Raw genomic sequence first — 22077 nt, forward strand, 5'->3', positions numbered from 1 at the left:
AGCAGAGACATGGAGAGAGAAAGAGTACAACGTGCAAACAACTACAATAGGTTGGGTATTGTAGGAGCTACAGAAGCACACATATTCTGTTTACCATTTGCGCACCAGACTGTTGCCTTTATGTCCCAGTGTTTCATATACATTTGAGAGTTTTCTAACAATGAATGTTTGAATGTCTGAAATTGTGCTTTATTAACATTACCTTATGGTTTTCATAATACCCTTTGAAGTGGGTATTATTGAGGCCTCTAGTTAAAAAAGCACCATCATCTCTTAAGTATAAACCCCAGAGAACCTCTCACATGTGTGCACAAGAAGACTACATAAGAACATTGCAGCACTATCTGTATTTGCAAAAATGGGAAACAAGTTCAATGTCTATCAGTAAGAGAATGGATGGCTCATGGTGTATTCATGCAATGAGATGTTACAGAGCTGTGAAGGTGAATGAATTAGAACCTCACATCTCAGCATATGTTAATACCAAAACATAATAAGTGAAAAAAGTAAGTTGCAGGGGAATAAACAGTATGTATAATAACATTTATGTAAAGCTTTAAATCATGCAAAGCAATGCTTCCTGTTATTTAGCCATACATACATATGTAACAAAAGTATTAAGAAATGAATAGGAATGAGAAATGCTGAACTCAGGATACAATTTACTTTTGGAGGGAGGAGGAGTTCATTAGGAAGTACAGAGAAGGAATTCCAGAAGAGGGAGCAGCATATATAATAAACTGAGTCACACAACAGTTTGGTACTTATAGGAATTAGTAAAGGTTTAATGTTGCTAAATCACAAAGTGAAAGCAGGGTGGGGAGGTGACAGCAATAGGAAGATGATGAGATCAAGGTGCACAGAAGCCCAGGAGTACTCCGATTTGACTTTCTCCAAAAGACAATGGAGAGCCAGGAATGGATAGAACGCTTTGGCAGCAGTAATGAAGAGTAGATTGGACTGGTGCAGTCAGAAGTTAGACATCTGTTGCCATGATTCTAACAAGAGATGATAGGCACCTGAAACTAGGCAATAGCAGTGTTGACATTGGAAAGGAGTGTCTACTCAAGAGAAACTTTTGCACAGCGTACCAGGAGACCTGCCCATCAACAGGCAAATGGGTGGAATATTGTACAGCAGTGAAACAAATAAGTAACACCTATATGCAACGGCTTGAATGATCCTCCAAATGTTGAGTGAAACAAGTTCCAGAATACTGCATAGAGGAAGATATAAATCTTAATTCAAAAATAAACTTTTTCTAGCCACACATGTGTGAGATAGATAGATAGATAGATAGATAGATAGATAGATAGATATGAAAGGAAATGAAGACTACAAACCAGGGTAGTGATTTCTTTGGGAGACGGGCATGAGATGAGGTGAGGTTGTGTATGTGTGTGTATGTACATACGCATATACTGAAGGAGGGAAGACAAAAAGTCATTTATGGACCAATGACGACAACATATCACGACCAAGGCTTCTGCTTACTCTAACTCTGTACATTAAAGACCCTAACAAAGGAAAGACAGATAAAGGAGATGATGTATTTCTCAGATACTTTGGAGGAAGAATCCAGAGGTTTCCAGACTTTTTCTTTCTCAGTAGTTTTTAGATTCACTCACCCCAGGCGAACGGCCCCACGCGCTCTCCCGTACCTCGAACGACGAGAGGCAAACCCCCGGGAGAAAAACACCGGCAACGTGTGGCGCAAGCCCAGGAAAAGAGGAGCGAAGGTGGCGGGACACACAGGGGGCGGGGCAAAAGGGCCTCTTTGGAATCTGGGCGAGCCGCGCAAGCGCAGTAGCGCGCCTTGCCGCCATGGCGCCGGCGCCGTCCAGTCAGCCGCCGGTGGTGGCGGAGACTTCCCCTCAGGAGACCGGGTCTCCGCCTCCTCCTCTCACCCCGCCTGCTCGGCGGCGGAGGCAGCGGTGGCGGCAGCGGCTGTCCTGCCTCTCCGCCACCTCCACCCCGGCCTATTCTCCGGCCGGCGGCGTTGGCGGGGAGGGGGAACAGTAGTTGTAGACGCCCGCCCCTGCCTCAGAGAAGGTGAGTTCCCGCCCCGGCGGCGGGGGCGGCCCCGTCTTCAGCCCCTCAACTCCGCGGCCCAGAGACGGCTGGGCGCGCCCCGAATGTGCGCCATCGCAGACCGGGTCGGGGCGGGAGCCCGTCCGCCCCCTCAACCACCCGCCGCCCCTGGAAAGGGGCGCCACGGCCCCCAGGTGGAGAGTGGAGGGGAGAGGGACGCCTCGGCACGCTCAGGAAGCTGAGGATTGAGGGGGCAGAGAGGTGGTAGGGAGAAGCCGAACTGGGACCGTCAGGGAAAGGGGAGCGGGATTGATGAGGGAAGTCCGAGGTCAGGAGAGAGAGAGTCCGAGACGTGCGAGCGAGGAACTTCTACTGGGTGCAAGTCAACATCCGGGAAAGTAGGTACTTAGGCAGAAGTGGAGGACTTTGCCGAGAGTAGGAAGTAGCCCGGGAGCTGAAAACTGCGGGGGCCCTGAGGGAGGAGAAGAGGGGCAAGGGTTTTGAGACGCCCCTTTGGCGAGCTTTTCTACGCTTTTTGAGGGTAACACCCTGTAAAACAGCTTCCAAGATTTATAGGCCTCTCTTGTCAGTGGTCCGAGTTCAGTCCGGATCTACCGGTGTCAAAGATCGCAAAGCGGACATTAGTGAGAGCAGTGAAAAATAAACTTTATTCAGAAACTACCGACAGTAGGGGAAAGAGCTGAGCTCCATTCGGATTTGCTCAGAGCTGACTGGGAGTTTAAAGGGAAAATGAGGGGCTGGAGGAGAGGTGGGGTTCAAGAGGAGTCAGGGAAGTTAGAGATTAGAAAGGGTTGTTCCTTGTGGATGCTGTTAGGCCAGCTGTGTCTGTTCGCTGGCAAGTAAGGAAGTTAGGATCTGTCCTCCCACGGCCACGGAGACCTAGTAGGCCTATCCTTTCTGATGATTACACTCGAAAGGAATGGCTTCCAGATCTTGGAGAAGGATGCTCCTGAGTTGTAGGAGGTACACATCCGTCTCAGAGACAGGAAGGTTTCACAATCCAAAGCTCTTTTTAGTAAAGCACTCTCAAAAAGAGAGGTGGGGGCCTGTCATCAGGTGTTGACTCTAAAAACAGTACATATATTTTGACAGCCCTGCGCTTTTTCTCGCAGGAGCTCCAAAGGGGACTGAGTCATCTCAGGGATTCAGCCTTAAGCTGCTGGAGGCCGTGTTAAAATTGGGGCAAGTCTTCGTGCAGGAGTTTGGAAGGAGTGTTTCTGCCCAAAGTTTTCACAGTTCTCACCAACACGTTTTCCCCTAACACAAAAAGCTATTTCTTGATCATCTCAGTCTAACAGATGTTTGAATTTTTACAAGTACTATATGCCTGTGAACAGCCTGCTTGTTCCAAACTAGGAGGTAAGGCTGTAAGGCAGTTTGGGAAATGATTTTTAGATGGTGGAGCTTGATCACATTGCAGATCTCAGTAAAACATTGTAACCCTCTTCAGTTTCATAATTTTTAGTATTTGCTGTGTTACCTTTTATTGCTTTTTGTCTCCAGAGTGAAAGATGATGGAAGCCAAGATACTGTAGAATAATTTAGGCTCCTTTTTTTGGGAGAGACATCAATAAATAAAATAACCTCATGAAAATAATTTTGTTTTCACCCTCTTTCATGATATAGTCTATTTTTCTGTGCTATTCCATAATCTTTTACATATTTCACTTTGGAGAAATGGCAAAGTAGTAAAAAAAAAAAAAAAAAAGATTTACATTTCTTTAAACATTTCTGTAAGCACCTTACATAAATTCCATACACTAAAAATGGAATTAGTCATTGCAACCAAATGATGTTCTATTAAAGGTCTCTTAGTGAAAGCAACCTTTGGAAGACTAGATTTAGTGTCTTCAATCAGCCTAAGGTTATCATTGTTACCAGATAAAAAATAAAATCTGGATTTATTTGTTTTCATACCAGACTTAACTGCCTCTCACCAACAAGTAAGCCTGAGCAGTTTATAGGTGTCGAGACTACAATTCAATTTGGCTCTCATAGCCAGATCACAGGAAGATTTGGAAACAGTTTCTCATGGAAAAACAGTTTTTTGCCAGATGACATTTTTTGTTTGTGTGTGTGCGATGACTTTGAATCTGTGCAGTTACTTAAGACTTTATCCAGTATCAGTTCACACAATGCTAGCAGTAACCTTTCTATGCAACTTCAGGGTGGTATAATGAGAATACTGGAATAGGACTTTTAACAAGTAATAGTTTGCAGTGTTAAGTTTGTCCGCTAGCTGTATGACCTGAATAAGTTCCAAACTTTTCTTTCAAACTCAAAGTCCCAAATTTCTTTTTTGAGTTTTGTCATCTCTGGGGAGGGAGAATTAGATTAACCTGATAGAGTGGTTCTCAACCAGGGGTTATTTTGTACACCCACCCCAGAGGACATTTGGCAATTTCTGGAGACCTTTTTAGTTTCCACCACTGGGCAAGTAGGGGCAGGGTGAGCACGGGTGCTTCTTGGCATCTATTTGATATAGGGCAGAGATGCTGGCAAACATCTGAAAAATGGACAAGGCTACCCCACCTCACCCCAACAAAGGATTTTCCTACCCAAGATGTCAGTAGCATCAAGGTTAGGGACCTCTGCAGCAACTAAACTCTGAGGTCCTTGACAGCATTAAAATTGTGAACTGACTTTACAGTTCTATATTGATATTCTTTCCATGGGTTGGCTGTGTACGAGAACAGCAGTTACTAAAACATGGAACTTCAACCTATAACGGCTATAAGGTAACATTCAAGAGAGTGATGAAATCGCTGAGTTAAGACAGAACATTCACTAGGATTTGAAAAGATATAATTCGTTACCTAAAAAATTACCTCTTGTCCCATTATTTTGGGTAAATATCCTTCATTAACTGTTCAGTTAACTGCTACCTAACAAATAGCCAATATTTGGTATATTATACTATTTAAAACTGATAGGAGTCTATATATTTTTACTTGAGATATTTGTAAAAGCCTTAAATAATTGCTGGTCAAGATAGTACATAAACAAGAAGGGGGGGGGAAATGTTGCTTGTTACTTATCCAGTATTTTTTTCTCTTAAAAGATTTTGTTATCATGCATCCAGTTACTAAAATTCTAGTCACTTTCAAGATCCTGATAGGACCATTAAAACGGATTTGAAGAACATCTTCTAATCCATCTTCAGCTACAGCTGTAACACTCCTAAGAGGAGCTGTTCTGTATTGGACTTGATAATGAACAGATGTAAGGATTAAATATTGGCAAGCAGGGAATATATACAAGGTGTAAGATTACAAATAGGAAATTGAGAAACTCAATCACAAAAAAACCAAAGAAATACCATGTGACCAGACTTATATGAAAAGAAATATACACAGAATTTATGATGACGGTGTCATAAGATTTTCCAGGACACTGTTAATTCAGTGAGGTTTCTCAGATATTTTTCACAGTTAAAAAATTTTTCACCCAGTAATGATATTCCTGAGGGATCAGTAAAAACAAAACCACAACAAATTATTCTTGCTTATTTGCTTCTCTAAGAAAAAAAATTAAAAGGACCTAGTTTTAGAATAAAGGATTTTTTTGACTCCTTGAGTCATTAACCCATTTACATAGCAATTGCCTAAAAATGTTTTCCTTTGTTTTCTTGATATTAAGCAGGGATTTGGGTCAAATGACAAAAAAATCTAGCTAATAGCTAACATGTTAACATTTATTCAGAAAACATTGAGCTCCTGCTATGTACCAGTTACTCTGCTCAGTGTCAAGGTTGTACAAATGAATTAGGCACAGCCCTTTTAAAGAGCTTAGTATTAATGTTTGTTAGTGAAATTAGAAAGAAAAAAAAAGTGGAGAAAATGCAGGGTTTTTAAAAACACAATAAAAGTTTATTTCTCTCTCAAATTACAGTAAAGGTGAGGCTCCAGAGCTGGCATGGCTGCTTTGCCATTCCTGACACACAGCTTCCATCTCTGAGTCTGAAATGGCTGCAGAAGAAATGTGGAATAGTAGTGTAAGGCAGTCAGATTCTCCATGGGGCGTTGGAAGGAGACAGGTTAATTGACAACCTCTAAAATTGGTAAGAAATAGCAGGATGAGCACATTAGAGAAAATGCAGTTGTAAATGTGCATTAGCTAGGACTCCTGGAATAATCAGGAGTAGTTCATTGTTTTGTGTGAATCTGTGCTCTGCTTGAGACATTGCTACATGCACACCAAAGCACATTATGTTGTAAATCTAATTGACAGCTGGATAGAATGGTTGGGGAGGAGGATGTCTGGAGAGGTATTAATGATTATTTGTGAGTTTCAGGTTTGTTGCCTTTATTAGGTGTCAATATGTGAAAATATTGACTAAGCATACTAAAACAAGATTTCCCCTGCTATATTCATCAAATATATGCTAGGACATGAGCATTGGGATTTTTTCCCCTTCTTACAGACCCATTCACATTTACTAACCCTTCAGAAGGAATGGAGTACTTTTGGTGGCATTCTGATGTAGGAATGTTTGGCCTTGGGTCCAAATAAAATTAACTTCACCAGCATGATACTCGAGCTAGCTTACTGATGTTCAAAGGCTTAGTTTAGGTAAAGACATAAATATTATATTAAATGTGTAACTATTAAATGTGAAGTACTCCCAATTAATGATTTTGTAATTGTTTTGTATTTCATCATTGGAAATAGGCCATAGTAGTAAACCTTAGTTATTTTTGTGATTGTTGTATTAGTGTAGAATAGCTAGAGCTTAGCAAACTCCTAGATCAGATACTAATTTCATTTCCTGAAAAGGCAAGGTTAATAAACAACATAGCTAAGAGTATGATGCTAACAGCTAGAGGGCTGCATTTCTTTTTTCTTTTTTTTTTTTAAGATTTTATTTATTTGAGAGGGAGAGAGAGAGAGAATGAGCAGGGGGGAAGGGGCAGAGGGAGAGGGAGAAGCAGACTCCAGGGAGCCCAACGATGATTAGGCGCTCCATCCCTGGGCTCTATCCCAGGATCCCAGTGTCATGACCTGAGCCAAAGGCAGACGCTTAACCAACTGAGCCACCCAGGCGCCCCATAGGGCTCCATTTCTATTTCAGTTAAGATCTCTAAAAAACACTTAAATAGGTAAATAATAAATAAATTAATTAAATAAATAAATAAAAACATGCAAAGATAACAAATAGTTACAAAAGATAGCAAAGATAACAGAATCAGTTACCTAGTCTAAAACTTAATGCGATGCTCTGCTTAGTCTTTCCTGAGATTATAGTAATGTTAAAAGAGTGCGGAACTCAAAGAGTAGGAACAATAGAAGGATATCCATTCTCACCACTTCTATTTAGTATTGTACTGGAGGTCCTAGCCAGTACAGTCAGACAAGAAAAACAAAAGGTGTTCAGATTGGAGAAAAAGAAGTAACACTGTTTCTATTTGCAGATGATATGATCCTATATGTAGGAAAGAGCAAGGAATCTAGGAAAAGGCTACTAGAATACGTTTAGCAAGGGGGTAAAATATAAGGCCCATATACAAAATTGGTATTTCTAAATGTTAGCAACAAGCATTTAGTAAGTTTGGATTTTAAAAAATACTATTTACTACTGCATCAAAAAAAAAAAAAACCCAAAATACTTTTAGATAGCTTTAATGAAATACAGAGAATGCTACATAACATCTCTGAGAGAAAGGTGCAAATAATGGAAGAATATAAAATATCTCCTAATACTTCGCAGTGAATCAGATTTAAAAGTATAAGACCATGCCACTTATTTGGTGTATTTTTTGAAGGAGAAGAATTGAGCTAAAACTAATCAGATTAACATCCTAATTTTGCCCTTTTTTTTCTTCAGAGATATTTAATAAACAGACCTTCATGCTGTATGATGTTTAAATGCCATTCCACAACACAAATGATGTGCTGTGGGGCCTAAAATATCTTATTAGCTTTTTCACTTAAATTCAGTTGATTTATTCACCAAACCTGAGACTTACTGAAAACATTTTATACAATGCGAAAGTTCAAGTTTTGCATTTTCTAAATGGGTGCTTGGAATGTAAGAAATTCTCTGACAGTTCTAGAATTAGAGTGGTTCTTAGTTTTTTATTAAGCTATGAAGCTCTTTTAGGCAGTTTTTAATTACGAGTAACATATTACTCATGTGTTTCATATTTAACACAATAGTTGATATATAATTTTTTTTTTAAGATTTTATTTATTTATTTATTTGACAGAGAGAGACAGCCAGTGAGAGGGAACACAAGCAGGGGGAGTGGGAGAGGAAGAAGCAGGCTCCTAGCAGAGGAGCCTGATGTGGGACTCAATCCCAGAACGCTGGGATCACGCCCTGAGCCGAAGGCAGACGCTTAACCACTGCGCTACCCAGGCGCCCTGATATATAATGTTTTTAACTTTTACTGAAGTAATAAAGACCAAGCCTTCTCCGGCTATTGAATACCTACATAGTTTCATTTCTCCAAAATAAAAGATTCCATATTCTTGCTCTTTTCACTATGATGTCTTTCCTAGAAGTAAATGAACAAGTAAATAACACTGTGGGTGTTCATCTATAACTAGGCTTGTGGTATATGTGAAGTATAAATAGAAACTCAAGTTTTCAGAATTTTGCTAGATTTGGTCCGAAAATATTAGAAGGTACATCTTAAAAAAATACTCCAGATGAGTTTCAGTGAAGATAAACTATTTCTTGTTTGGCACCTAATAGAGCCTATAAATAGTAAAATTAGCTAGTATCCTAGGTGTTTCTGCATGATACTCCATACTCTTTTGGATATTATACATGGTACACATTAACACGATATAAACTGAAATCTTCAAAGAATTGGTTCAAAATCAGAGCAATCACAAAAGACAATCAAGTCTAACCTTCAGCTTTCATTTTATTATTTTTAAAATTTTACTTATTTTAGGGATGCCTGGGTGACGTAGTCGGTGAAGCATCTGCCTTTGGCTCAGGTCGTGAACCCAGGGTCCTAGGATCAAGCCCCGGGACAGCCTCCGGGCTCAGCAGGGTGTCTGTTTCCCTCTTGCTGTGCCCTTGCCCCTGCTTGTGCTCTCTCACGCGCTCTCTCTTTCTCTCTCTCTCTCTGTCTCTCTCTCTCTTTCTCAAATAAAGATTTATTTATTAGAGAGAGAGGGGATCCCAAGCAGCTGGGAGGCTGACTTAGAGCTCGATCTCATGACCCCAAGATCATGACCTGAGCTGAAATCAAGAGAAGTCCCTCTGAAACATGAGTTGGCTTGAAATAAAAAGAATTAGGTACTCCTGACAGGCACTCTTGTTCTGTTTACACATAATCTTTCCTTTATTTGGCTTTCTGTAGTTACTAGAATAATTGGTTGGGAGAACATTTCACTACATCGTTAAATAGATGAAATCCTGAATAACAATACAAGTCACTCATTCATTCAGCACTTACCATGTGCCATATACTCTTCTAAGCATTTTACATGTATTCATTTCCTTAAGGCTCACAACAACTCGTTGAGGTGTATATTATATCCCCATTTTAGAGATGAGGAACTTAAGACACCGAGAGGTTGAGAATTTCGCCAAGCTTACACAGCTATTAAGTGCCAGAACTGTCTCCAGAGTCCTTGTGTCTGGCCCCTAGGAGCAACGATATAAGCGACATAATATGACTGACAATAGTTTTGCATAGGCTAATTGGTCTTTGTTAGGTGAATAATTTTTCTGGAAACAAAGCCAACATTTAAAAATCCAGTTTAGCAAGTTAAGGCAAAATTATACCTTTTTCCAAAACAGCACATCTGTTATAGATCTTTAAACTCCTCTGGTACACTTTATTGAGATAAACTTTACTTAAAATATACATGTATTTGAAGTATACAAGGCAATGAGTTTTTGACAGTATATACTCCCATGCAACCATTGTAAACAAAATGCCAAATATTTCTGTCAACACCAAAAGTTTTCTCAGGCCTCTTTACAATCCATTCCTCCCTCTACCCCTGTCCCTAATAACCACTAATCTTTCTATCACTATAGATGAGTTTATATGTCTAGAACTTTTTACAAATACAGAATCATACAGTAGGTACTCTTGTGTCTTGCACTAAGCATGATTTTGAGATTCATCCCTGTTATATGTATATTGCTGTTTTGTTTCTTTTTGTTGCCGAATAATTATATTGTATAGATACCATGTTTTGTTTATCCATTAGCCTATTGGGAGACATTAGGGTTGTTTTAGTTTTGGGCTATTACAAATAAATCTGCTATGTACATTCGTGTACAGGTCTTTGCGTGGATGTATGTTTTCATTTCTCTTAGACTAATACATGCAAGTGAAATGGCTGGGTCACATGGTAGATGTTTAATGTTTAAAGAAATTATCAAACTGTTATGCAAATTTGTCCCATTTTAAATTCTAACTAGTAATGTATGAGAATTCCAGTTGTTCAACATCCTTACCAAATTTTGGTATTTTCAGTCCTATTAATTTCAATGATTTCCAGTGATGGTGTAGGGTTTTAAGTCGTATTTATATATATAAATTATTTTTTGAGGTGTCTGTTCAGATCTTTTGCCCATTTGAATTTGAATTTGTCTTATTGAGTCATAAGAGTTCTTTATATATTCTAGATAAAAGTCCTTTGTCTGATATGTGAGATGGGAATAGTTTTCCTATTTTATGGCTTGCTTTTCATTTTAACTTTAAAGTCATATGTAATTAAATTGTATACCTTAAAACAACTCAGAAATAATTTAGAGAGATACTATATATAATAAACATTTTTAAATATTCATCATCCTTTCTAAAATGTTTCTGATTTATAGTTCTTAAACTCATAATGTTTTGTTTTGTTTTGTTTTTTAGCTTTTATTTATTTATTTGAGAGGGAGCACACGAGGAGTGGGGAGGGGCAGAGGGAGAGGGAGAAGCAGGCTCCCTGCTGATCAGGGAGCCTGACACAGGGCTCCATCCCAGGAACCTGGGATCATGACCTGAGCCAAACGCAGACGCTCAACTGACTGAGCCACCCAGGCATCCCAAACTCATAATATTTTTAAGCAAACCTTTTTAATCTATATACTGGTACTGAAAGTTAAGCTTAATTTGAAGATACCCTGTAGAACCTTTAAATCAAATTTTTAAGGAGTTTTTAATTACAAACAATGCTTTTTGCAGAAATTAAAACAATATAGACATATGCAGAGAGCAAAAAGTTCAATATTGTCTATTACTCCTTTCCAAGCCTGTTTCCCAAGCCCCATTAAGTTTATATCTTTTCTGATTTTTTCTATGGATATTGCAATATACAAGATCAGACTGTCAAATCAGACTAACACAAATCAGTAATATTACCTAGTATCAAGGTTTATTAAGTATTTCAAGGATACAAGCAATCAGGCAACTCTAAAGAAGCAGAGATATCTAGGACATGAAAGATGTCTCCTCAAACCATGTTTTCCTGCATTGGTCATGCATCTCTGATCCAAAATAATAGATGAGGTTTCTAAGTGAGGGTCACCTCACACAGTGGAAGTATTCAAATTATGAATCATCTCCATTTTATACCTCCTAGCTTATGGGACATTCTTCAGAGAGCTATGCCTCATAGACCCTGAGTTTATTTACTATAAATAATCCTTAGCCAGGGACATCTTGCTAAGGGCATATCAAAGATAAGTTCCCTTTCTCCTAGCCAATATCAGTGGTCCCTTTAGTCAGAGGTCCAGAAGTCACCTCCTACCTTCTCTCCCCCACCCCCGCCCCGCCACCCAGGAGACAAAGTAATTTGTCTGAATTTCAGGCCAGCTCCTTTAACTCCTCCTTACAATAAAACATACGTGACTATATTTAGTTTTTTTGTTCTGTATGTTGAGTGTTTTTACACTAAAATTGGATTTTAGATTGATCAATAGGTAGGTAAATAGGTAGATAATAGATTTTTACATCACTTTTCCCCCTTAAGATACCATGGACATTTCTCCACGACAGTACATGTAGTTCCAACTCATTCATTTAAATGGCTGCATAGGAAGTACAATTTTGATGCTCCACGATTGGTATCATATTTATAAACTGGTAAATTTCTATAAAATAAATTTCAACTGTTAGGAACTTTTAGATAGTAGTATAGACCTCAAGCGTAAATGTGGTCATTTTGGTATAGATTGTTTATTCCGGTGAGGAATACTTTGAACAAAAGTTCTGGAAATTAATATGTGAATATGACTATAGTTTTGAGTGGCTTACGTGAGCCTTGTAAGTGAGCCTTGCTTATGATGATGTTTGCACCAACTGTGGAGGACTGTTGCCCATTATAGGTAAAGATGGTTTGTGGTTCTTCTGTGTGATTCCCAGATGACATTAGGGGTATGGTTAGAATCAGAGGCTATCTTAAACTGCATGTCTTGAAATTGTTTGCTGTAAAACACAAAAATGCCAAGGCCAGATTTCTTAGTCCAAGCTTTCAATACAGATTATTTTCCATAAAGTCCAGACTCCTGCCGGTCACCCAGTAACTTCTCTTTCTGAATAGTATTTTCTGGACTAAATAAAAATATATTACCATATTAAAGGCTAGAGGCTTACTAAATGTTTTCATACTGAAATTTCATTCTAATTAGGAAAAAGCTAGTATATAGCCTTGCAAGCACTCAGGAAATTAAAATTTGAGATGGTATATGAAATGATATCTATTTAAAGATTGAAAATATTACCTTAAATGTTTAATGATCTTCTGTCTTACCTCCCTTTATTTTATTCATAGATACCAGGTTGAACGAACAAATATAGAACTTTTACAGATGCCCTTTGTAAAAGGAGTGTGGGGAGTAGGGATATAGTTTGAATTGCAAAGTATTTCCTTTATGAGGTAGGTTGAAAATAGAGATCTTCTAGATCATAGGATTATTTCTACAAAGCTGATACTTTTATTTGAAAGCTAACAAAACCCTATTCTTAAACTCTTAGTTCAGACTAAATATATTAAAAATCATGAATGCTCTCTGCAAATTTAGAGGTGGAAATTTAGGGTCACTTTGTTCTAAAACAAAATATTATTTATTTTTCTGGGGTAAAATACACACTCAAAGAGTTAGCCTAAACTTCAGACTTACAGGAAGTAAAATGATAAGAAATTAGAGATAGATTTGTGAATTTTCAGGTGATGGATCTATGTTGATGGTATAGTTCTAAACTTTGAACTATTTAATCTTTATAACCAGATTGCACTTGATTTCAGATGACTGGGAGTAGCGTATTAGACAAAAATCGATTTGGGGATCTCTGTGTCATGTTTTTTAGCTTGCTGGTTGTTACACAGTCTCACCATGTGGGGCAAGTTCATGCTACAAAATGAAGCAATTATCGGATGACTATGATCAGATTTCTTCACCAAGTTCCCAGCCTGAGAAGGGTAAGTTTCCATTCACCTCTTTACTGAGCTCTGCATGATCTGTGGACTGTGGGGGCTGGCTTTTTTCATTTAGCACGCCTTCAGGGTTTATCCATGTTGTACCATGTATCAGCACTTCATTCCTTTTTATAGCTGAATAATAGTCCATTGTATGAATACACTGCACCTTATTTATCCATTCAGCAGTTAATGGACACTGAGTTGTTTCTACTTTTTAGCTGTTATGAATATTGTTGCTGTGAACATTTGTGTACGAGTTTTTGTGTGAACATAGGTTTTCAGTTCTCTCCGGTGTGTACCTAGGAGTGAAATTGCTGGGTCATACAGCAACACTGTGTTCAACATTTTGAGGAATTGCCATTATTTTTCTTTTTTTTTTTCTTTTAAATTAGGAAATATTTCCAGTGGTTATTCACAAAATTATTAATCAAAACAGCAAAAGTAGGTTTGCAGAGCCACATATCAATAACAAAACAGGAAGTAAATGAAATATTCGAGAGATATCTTGAGAAATTTCAAAGGATTACATACCAGGCTAAAAATCTAGTTACACTATGGCTGCACAACAGGTTATATTCATTCTGGCATTTTTCTCAATAAGTTCTTCCTTATATTTGCCTTTCTTTTTTCCAACTTGTCAAGATTTGGCTTTTCATTCAAGATTTTTTTTCTGATCTTTGTCCAGTTTTAGCCTGGTGATAACCACCTTGCTTGGGTGAATGTCCACATGGACAGTTGTGCCATTAGCCTTCTCACATTGTACCCGCTTGATGTAGATGACCTATTTCTTTCTCCATACCTGGACTACCTTGCTGATTTGTTGACCTTTTTAGTGTCCTCAGACCACCTGGACCTCACCATCCCTGCAGATGGGCATGGAGCAGATGTTGTACTTTTCCCAAAGCTCCTTGGAGGGTGGGGAAGATACGACCTTCCTGCACACGTGCACGGGGGCGCTGAAGTGGCATTTGGGGATTTTGCTGCCATCTGAGGTCACAAAGGGGTTGAACTTCATGGTGACCATCTACCTGGCTCCGGGTAGGCTCAGACCTGTGTGCACTGGGCTGGAAGTCCAGACTGTTTTTCAAAATAGCTGCATGTTTTACATCCCCACAAGCAATGAATGAAGTTACCAATTTTTTCACATCCTTGCCAGCACTTAATATCATCTGGCTTTTTTTATTATAGCCATCTTTGTGGATATGAAGTATCAAACATTTTTAAACATAAAAGTGGAGAGAAGAGTATAGTGAACCTTCATATGCTCATCATCCAGTTTCAACAATTATCAACATCTTTTTAATCTCGTTAGTGACTTCGTAAAAACGGCCTTACGGAAGTATAGTTAACATAGAGTAAACTGTACATATTTAAAGTACACAATTTGTTGGGTTTTGACAGATATGTATACCATCAAATGGTCAGTATAGTAAACATATATCCAGACCCCAAAAGTACCTTTTATAATCATCCCACCCACCCTTCCTGCCTCATCCCCAAGCAAACACTGTTCCTGTAGATTAGTTTGCATTTTCTGGAGTTTATTTAATGGAATCATATATTATGTACTCTTTTGTCAGGTTTCTTTCACTCAGCATAATCATGTTGAGATTCATCCATATCGTTGACTGTATCAATGGTTCATTCCTTTTTATCACTGATAGTATTTCAGTGTACGGACAGACCACTATTTGATTGTTCCATTTACCTGTTGATCATCATTTCGGTCTTTTCCTTTCTGGGGCTATTACAAATAAAATTGCCGTGAGCATTCATGGATCAGTCTTTGTATGGACATATATTGCCTTTTCTTTTGGGAGAAATATCTGGGAATGGAATAACGAGATCATATGGTAGGCGTAGGTTTAACTTCCTCAGAAACTACCAAACTGTGTGCTAGTGGTTGTACCATTTTACATCGCTAACCAGCAGTGTATGAGAATTCTAGTTGTTCTGTATCCTCACCAACAACACTGACACAGTCATTCTAGTGAGTGCTCTTACTGGTGTCTCATTGTGGTTTTAATGGACATTGACTTGATGACTAATGGTATCTTTTCATGTGTTCATTGGCCATTGTATATATTCTTTTCTGAAGTATCTGTTCAAATCTTTTGCCTATATTTAACCAAATATTTGTTATGTTATTTGATTCTCGTTAGAATTTTTATACTATTTAAGTTGACGAGGAGCTAAATTTTCCGACTCGCCAAATGAGGCTTCATTTAGACATTATTTTTAATCTCAAATTTCCAGAAATGATAGCTGATCATTAGTGACTGTAGAGTGCTATGGTCAGGCTTATTTCTTTCTGTTAAAGGGAAGAAATGTTCTGTTCTACGTGGGTTATGCAGCCTCCTAATTTTTGGAGACAGAGTATGTCACCAAAAATATCTAGGGCATTATCATCTTGTAGTAAGTGTGTTTTCTGCTATATTTGCACTTATGCAGGATTTGAGGGAGGGGAAAGAAATAAATGAGGAATAGTTCTGCCCCCACCAAAAGAATCAAACAAGCCAACAAAAAACTAGTACATCTAGTTTATATTTCTTCTGAAACTTTTCTCTGCATCAGTCTGACCCCCTCTCGGCTTTCACCTCCATTTCCTCCCTTCACCCTCCCACCAGTACTTTAACAGAGCACAAACCAGAAGACATTCTAGAATGCTTTTTTCACCAATCAGAAGTAACAGAATGAAATCCAAGCCCTATGCAGAAGGTATGGAACTCTGTTCCCTCATCTTCTCTCATGCCCTATACTAAAGAGTAGTTTCATCTCATAGGTGAATTTCTAATTTCCAGCATTCCCAAACCATTTTGTAAATACCCTTTTATTAAGTCTTACAGTACTCTAGGCAGGTAAGTATATTTGTTTATTTTATTTTGTTTGAGTAAACTGAAGAGTGTAAAGATTAAATTAATTCTCTATGGTTCTATTACTTCTCTTAGAAAACAATATACAAGAAACCGATTAAATCAGAACTTTAGAAACTATATGAGCATTTGATCAGGCCACTTCTCAGGGATGTGAGTCCTTATCCACACATCCCTGTATGTCTTACATTTTTAGTCATACAACAGAACCCTATATTCCATCTCCTTTCTGCACTCTTCATCCCACTTCTGAGAAAGATAAAGCTGCTTGTGAGTAGGCCTGGGAGATACTTGGCTATCCTAATGTACCTTTTTGACATATAATGTCATGGTATTTAACTTTTATGCTGAATTAGGTTTTAATCTGTTTGGGCTTTGTTTTTTGAAGCTCTCTTCAAGAGCAAAGGAAATATTCAGAATAAAATAATCTAGTAAGAAGAATTTTCTCCCATCTTCTCTATAGAGAATCCCTTGTTGTCAACCTAATGAAGCATTCAAAGAAGACATATGACTCTTTTCAAGATGAACTTGAAGATTATATCAAAGTGCAGAAAGCCAGAGGCTTAGAGCCAAAGACTTGTTTCAGAAAGATGAGAGACAACTGTTTGGAAACCTGTGGATACAGAGAAGAGGTTTATTACCAACCAAGGTATAGAATGTTTGATCAAAGACTCTCATTTGAAACCAGGCAGACCTACCCAAGATCATGCCCTAGTTCACAAAAAGTGGAAAACCGGTTACCTCATTGGCTACCAGCTCATGACAGCAGGCTAAGACTAGACTCCCTGAGCTACTGTCAGTTCACCAGGGACTGTTTCTCAGAAAAACCAGGACCCCTGAACCTTAGTCAGCAAGAGTATAACTGTGGCTCATACAGTCTAGAAGCTGGAGTTCACAAGCGCCTCTCCTCAGAAAACGGTGCCAGTGGCCAGCCAGCCAGTCATCAACAGCTACATCAGAAGGGGAAGAGACACCCGGGGGAAGGCAGAGAAAAACCAGAGGAGGAACAGCCCAAGCATAAGAGAAAAAAAAGTTGTGAAGAAACAGATTTAGGTAAACATAACTTCCAAAGAAATAAAACACAGATGGAAACAGTCAGGGTCAGTACAGAAAAGCTTAAGAATCGAAAGGAAAAGAAAAGCCGAGATGGAGCCTCTAAAAAAGAGGAACGTAAGCGTAGAAAAGAGAAAAAGGAACAAGGTAAAGAGAGGACAGAGGAGGAAATGCTTTGGGACCAGTCTATCCTTGGATTTTGAAGCTTGTGAGTTGGTTCTCCTGAGGTTAAATTGAAAAAATAGTTGAGGGGCTTGGTTTTCTGAGGTTTATGTTCAGATCGATTTTTTGGATGAAAACAGGTAATTAAACTTCTAACAACAGGCCAAGTGAACAGAAAGTATTTAATATGCTTACTCTCCAACATGGAAATTGCATTTCCTCGTTTTCTAAAAGCATCCTTAACATTTTTCTTATATAATGTAATTTCCCTTAATGAGAGTGGCTCTGCTTTTACTCATCAAATTGCTATGATAGAAGTATTTTTCCCTTGAGGGGTCATTTGTTTTAAATTGGAGTATTAATAGGCTTTGCAGAATCTTTTTCTTGATTGGGTTTGTTTTAGTGTTGGGTGGGGTATTTGTATATTCATTAGTTTATGACACAGTTTAGACTGATTTTTTTTCCTTTTTAGATCTAACTTGCAGCATATTTTCTATATTGGAAAGTGGGAAATGAAATACATTATAATAATAATAAGCTAAGGTTACATAAAGTTTTAAAAGTTTCAAAGAGTCTTGATACAAAATCAGTTTATATTCTGGAAATATTTATAATAAAGTGTTCTAATTTCTGCATTTTGTTGTTCTGTGTCAATGATCTGTTCCCATTCAACAATGATTTTGTTTTGGAAGAGAAATAACTGAGCAGTTTGTACTTAAGAGGCAAGATCTTTTGGGGAGGTCACACTTTACAGTTGTAAAAATACTTTATTATACCTTGCTTTTCATTTTTAAACCCACTTTTGAGGATAGAAATCTATTAATCACCACAATTTTTCCAAATAGCTGAAATTGAAGAGAGAGGAATTTATAAGAAATAAAACGCTAGTAGATTATTCTTTCCTAACCAATGTTTTCATTCTGATAATCCCCCTTTTTTATGATAAGCATATGAAGTATTTGAACATCCATATCTTGTAGAAAGAACTATGGCCTGGGAATCTGAATCCCAGAATTCTAGTCTAAGCTATGCCATCAAGTTGTTACGTGACCTGGGGGGAGTCACTTAACTTCGTTTTCCTCATTATCAAATATGACCAGAATCGGCCTCTAAAATGCCTTGGATAACAAGATTCTATGATATGGAAATTCTCTGCATCCACAATGCTGTACTTACATATCTATTTTAATATAAATGTCAGAATTATTTTGCTAAAAGTGTTTTTAGCTTATACACTAAAAGATAATATAAATATAATAAAATATATAAATATGTCTATCCCCCAACCCCTACCCACCCATCCTCTTGTATGTAACCAGTCTCCCTACCCTTGTTGAGCAGCTGCCTTACTCAGCCCTGACCCTTCCCTGGGTCACACCACCTTGCCTAGCCTCCTACCACCCTGGGCCCCAAATAGCAAAGAAGGAAAGATGGGGAGGAGGTAGGGAGAGAGGGTAGATGACCCATTTTATTTTATTTTAAACTAACAACCACAAAACTCCAATCCATTGAGTTTCCATAGTAAGTTTCCCGCTCAGATACCACTTCTATATTCTCTCTCCTCAAACCTTTCCCTTCCTCGCGCCTCCCATATAGGCCTCTATTCTCAGCTCGTGACTTCACCTCACACTCCAGTGAGGAAATAGAAGCCTTCAGAAGGGGCCTTAATTCATTGCCGTACCACCAGATTCATAAACTTCCCTCAACTCTGTTCTCTGTCTTCCCTCCTGTTACAATGAAGGCGAAGACGAGTCTCCCCTCATGCACTGTATCCTACCCTTTCACCTTCTCAAGGTCTTCATCTTTCCTGCACCATGAATCTCTCCTACTGGATTATTCCCGTAGTATGCAAACATGCTTCTGTTTACCCTCTACACAAAACCAAAATAACTCCCTCGACCCCCATACCCTCTTTCAGCTACCTCCTTTCTCTTTGACATCAAAACTTGTCTACACCAACCGTCTACACTTTCTCACCTCTCATTTTCTCCTTTACCATCTAATTTTCTGTCCCTACTGCTTCTTGAAGCTGTTCTTGTCAGTTAAGATCTCCAATGGCCTTCATATTGTCAAATCCAATGGATAGTTTTTATTCATATTGAGTACAGCCTCTCAGCAGCTCCCATCTGGTTGGTCAGTCCCTCTCCCTTGAAATGCTACATCATAGCATTCATACATCAGCCTTCATCACACCACATTCTCCTGATTTTCCTTACCTCCATAACTCCTCCTCCTCATGGGCTCCTTTCCTGGTTCCTCCTCCTCCCTCCCACCTCCCTCTAAATGCATCATCATGTATGGTGCATCAGGGACCAGTCCTAGACCACCACTCTGTAATCTCACACCCTAAGTGATCTTATCCAGGCCCATGGCTTTAAATTTACCTGTATGTTGTACATTACATGTTCCCCACCCTCCAAATGCATATGTTGGAATCTAATCCCCAATGTTATGGTATATGGATGTGGTGTCTTTAGAAGGTAATTAGGTCATGAGGATAGAGCCTTCATGAATGGGATTAATGCCTTTGTAAGAAGAGGCCAGACAGCTAGCTCAGCCACCTAGCCTATGGTAATTTGTTACAGCAGCTCAAAGTGTCTAAGACAGTTGATGACCTCTAAATTTCTATTTCTAGACTAGATCTTCTCCCCAAGTTCTAGACTCATACGCAACTGCACTAGTTGATATTTCCACTTAGAAACTCAAAAGAGTACTTCTTCCCTTATCACCAGTCATTCCTACCCACCTCCTCCACGCCCAGTTTCCCCATCTCTGTGAATAACAACACCAACTCAGTTGTTCAACCCTTCCTCTCCTACATCAGACGCATCAGTAATTCCTCCTGGTTAAATCATCAAATTCTCTCTCCTATTGTCCAGTTCTCTGCATCTTCATTGACACCATCCTGTCCCAAACCATCACTTATCCTTGTACCAAACAGGACAAACACGTCTAAAAAGAACTGCAAAACTGGAAGAACTCATCACAGGTTCTGAGTTGGTGAGTGCAAAACTGCAACAGAGGCACCCAACGATCAACTGCTGTCATGGTCATCTATGTCCTGAGGATTTCAGAGATACCCAGCAACTATTTCCTTCAGAAGGACAAAACTTTGCCTCAAAACAAAACAAAAAACCTGCTAGGTTGAAAAACCACATCAAGCAGGAAGTAACACTAGAAATAAGGAGAAGAAAAGGTTGAAGTAGGGAGCAGGGAAAGGTCCCAGAGGAAGCAAAACCTAGAAACGATTGTAACAGCAAAATATAACATCAAAGGTTCTTACCTTGGTGGGCAAGGCCTGTAGGCCAGTAGGAAATAGAGCAGACTTTTCTGAAGCAGGCTTAGCCCTGAGAGGCAGAGAAGTAACCATGTTTGGCACCCTTCAGAGTAACAAAGAGGAAGCCCTAAGCTGTGAAGCTGGGAAAGGTACCCTATGCCATTCCCTTGTCCTCAGAAATGCCCTTCCAGTAGTCAAGGTTAACACATTTCATTTAAATTTTGGAAAAGAGGAGGAGAATGTGATCTCACCACACAAAGTATTACAAGAGAAAAATGAACTGTAAACTATTTTGACAAGAAGACACCAGAAAAATGCAGACACAAAACAGATGAAAACTCTGACCTAACACTTCAGAAAGGGCTGAAGTAAGACAGTAATGAAAGCTTTGAGAAAAGCACATCAACCAGAAAAATAGCTCTGGAATAAAATGGCCAGACAACTATGCAACTGAAAAAGAAAAATAGGGGCGCCTGGGTGGCACAGCGGTTAGCGTCTGCCTTCGGCGCAGGGCGTGATCCTGGCGTTCTGGGATCGAGCCCCACATCAGACTCCTCCGCTGGGAGCCTGCTTCTTCCTCTCCCACTCCCCCTGCTTGTGTTCCCTCTCTCGCTGGCTGTCTCTATCTCTGTCAAATAAATAAATAAAATCTTAAAAAAAAAAAAGAAAAAGAAAATAATTATTAATTGCAGGGAAAATAAAATGTGATGCAGTAAAAAAAAAAAAGTAATTCTATTTTTCAGTCAGAAATATTCATGGAGCATCGACTTTCAGCTAGACATGGTTACAAAACAATGACCCTGACAGACACAGGAAAAAATTAGCAAAAGAAAAAAAAAGCATTTTGGACATAAAAGGAATACAAGAGAGGATAGACAACATAGAAAAAAAAGTAAAGGGTAAAAAGGATAATGAAGATAATGCAAAAATGTAAGGCAAATAATACAAAAGACTTGCAAGAAAGTGATAAAGATAAAAAGTAAGCCGAGGAAACTCAAATATACTTGGAGAATCTAAAGAAAACAAGCAATGAAGCAGAACAAACACTTCAAACCGTGTTCAGTGAGGTGTAATTCGTGTTTATTAATGGCCCTGTGTAGATACATTTGCAGAACAGTTGCAGGTGTGCATGCAAAATGTTGTTGACTCGTTTAGGCAATGCATGGAGGGCTCTGGATTCTCAGAACCTGGGCAATAAGTCCCAAGAGAGTTTTGAACTTTCAGATCTAACAAACTTGGTTTTGAACTCCAGTCGGACACTTACCAGCTATGTATGGT

General features: G+C 38.8%; 1 protein-coding gene and 1 pseudogene across 2 annotated transcripts; one reads left to right on the plus strand and one right to left on the minus strand.

Moving 5' to 3' along the window:
- The first annotated feature begins 1826 nt into the window (after positions 1-1826).
- Positions 1827-18157, plus strand: KRCC1 (lysine rich coiled-coil 1). 2 transcript variants are annotated; one of them, XM_040623215.1, is made up of 3 exons: positions 1827-2052; positions 13323-13434; positions 16771-18157. In XM_040623215.1, exon 3 carries the CDS (start codon positions 16793-16795, stop codon positions 17561-17563), a length of 771 nt encoding a protein of 256 aa, XP_040479149.1. In that variant the 5' UTR covers positions 1827-2052; positions 13323-13434; positions 16771-16792; the 3' UTR covers positions 17564-18157. The 2 variants fall into 2 exon arrangements, with proteins under 2 accessions (XP_040479149.1, XP_008698323.1); XM_008700101.1 differs by lacking the exon at positions 1827-2052 and adding an exon at positions 12871-12891.
- LOC103671474 lies at positions 13633-14991 on the minus strand (annotated as a pseudogene).
- Positions 18158-22077: the final 3920 nt, after the last annotated feature.

This window comes from Ursus maritimus, unplaced genomic scaffold (genome assembly GCF_017311325.1).
Source record: "Ursus maritimus isolate PB19 unplaced genomic scaffold, ASM1731132v1 scaffold_6, whole genome shotgun sequence".
Lineage (NCBI taxonomy): Eukaryota > Metazoa > Chordata > Mammalia > Carnivora > Ursidae > Ursus > Ursus maritimus.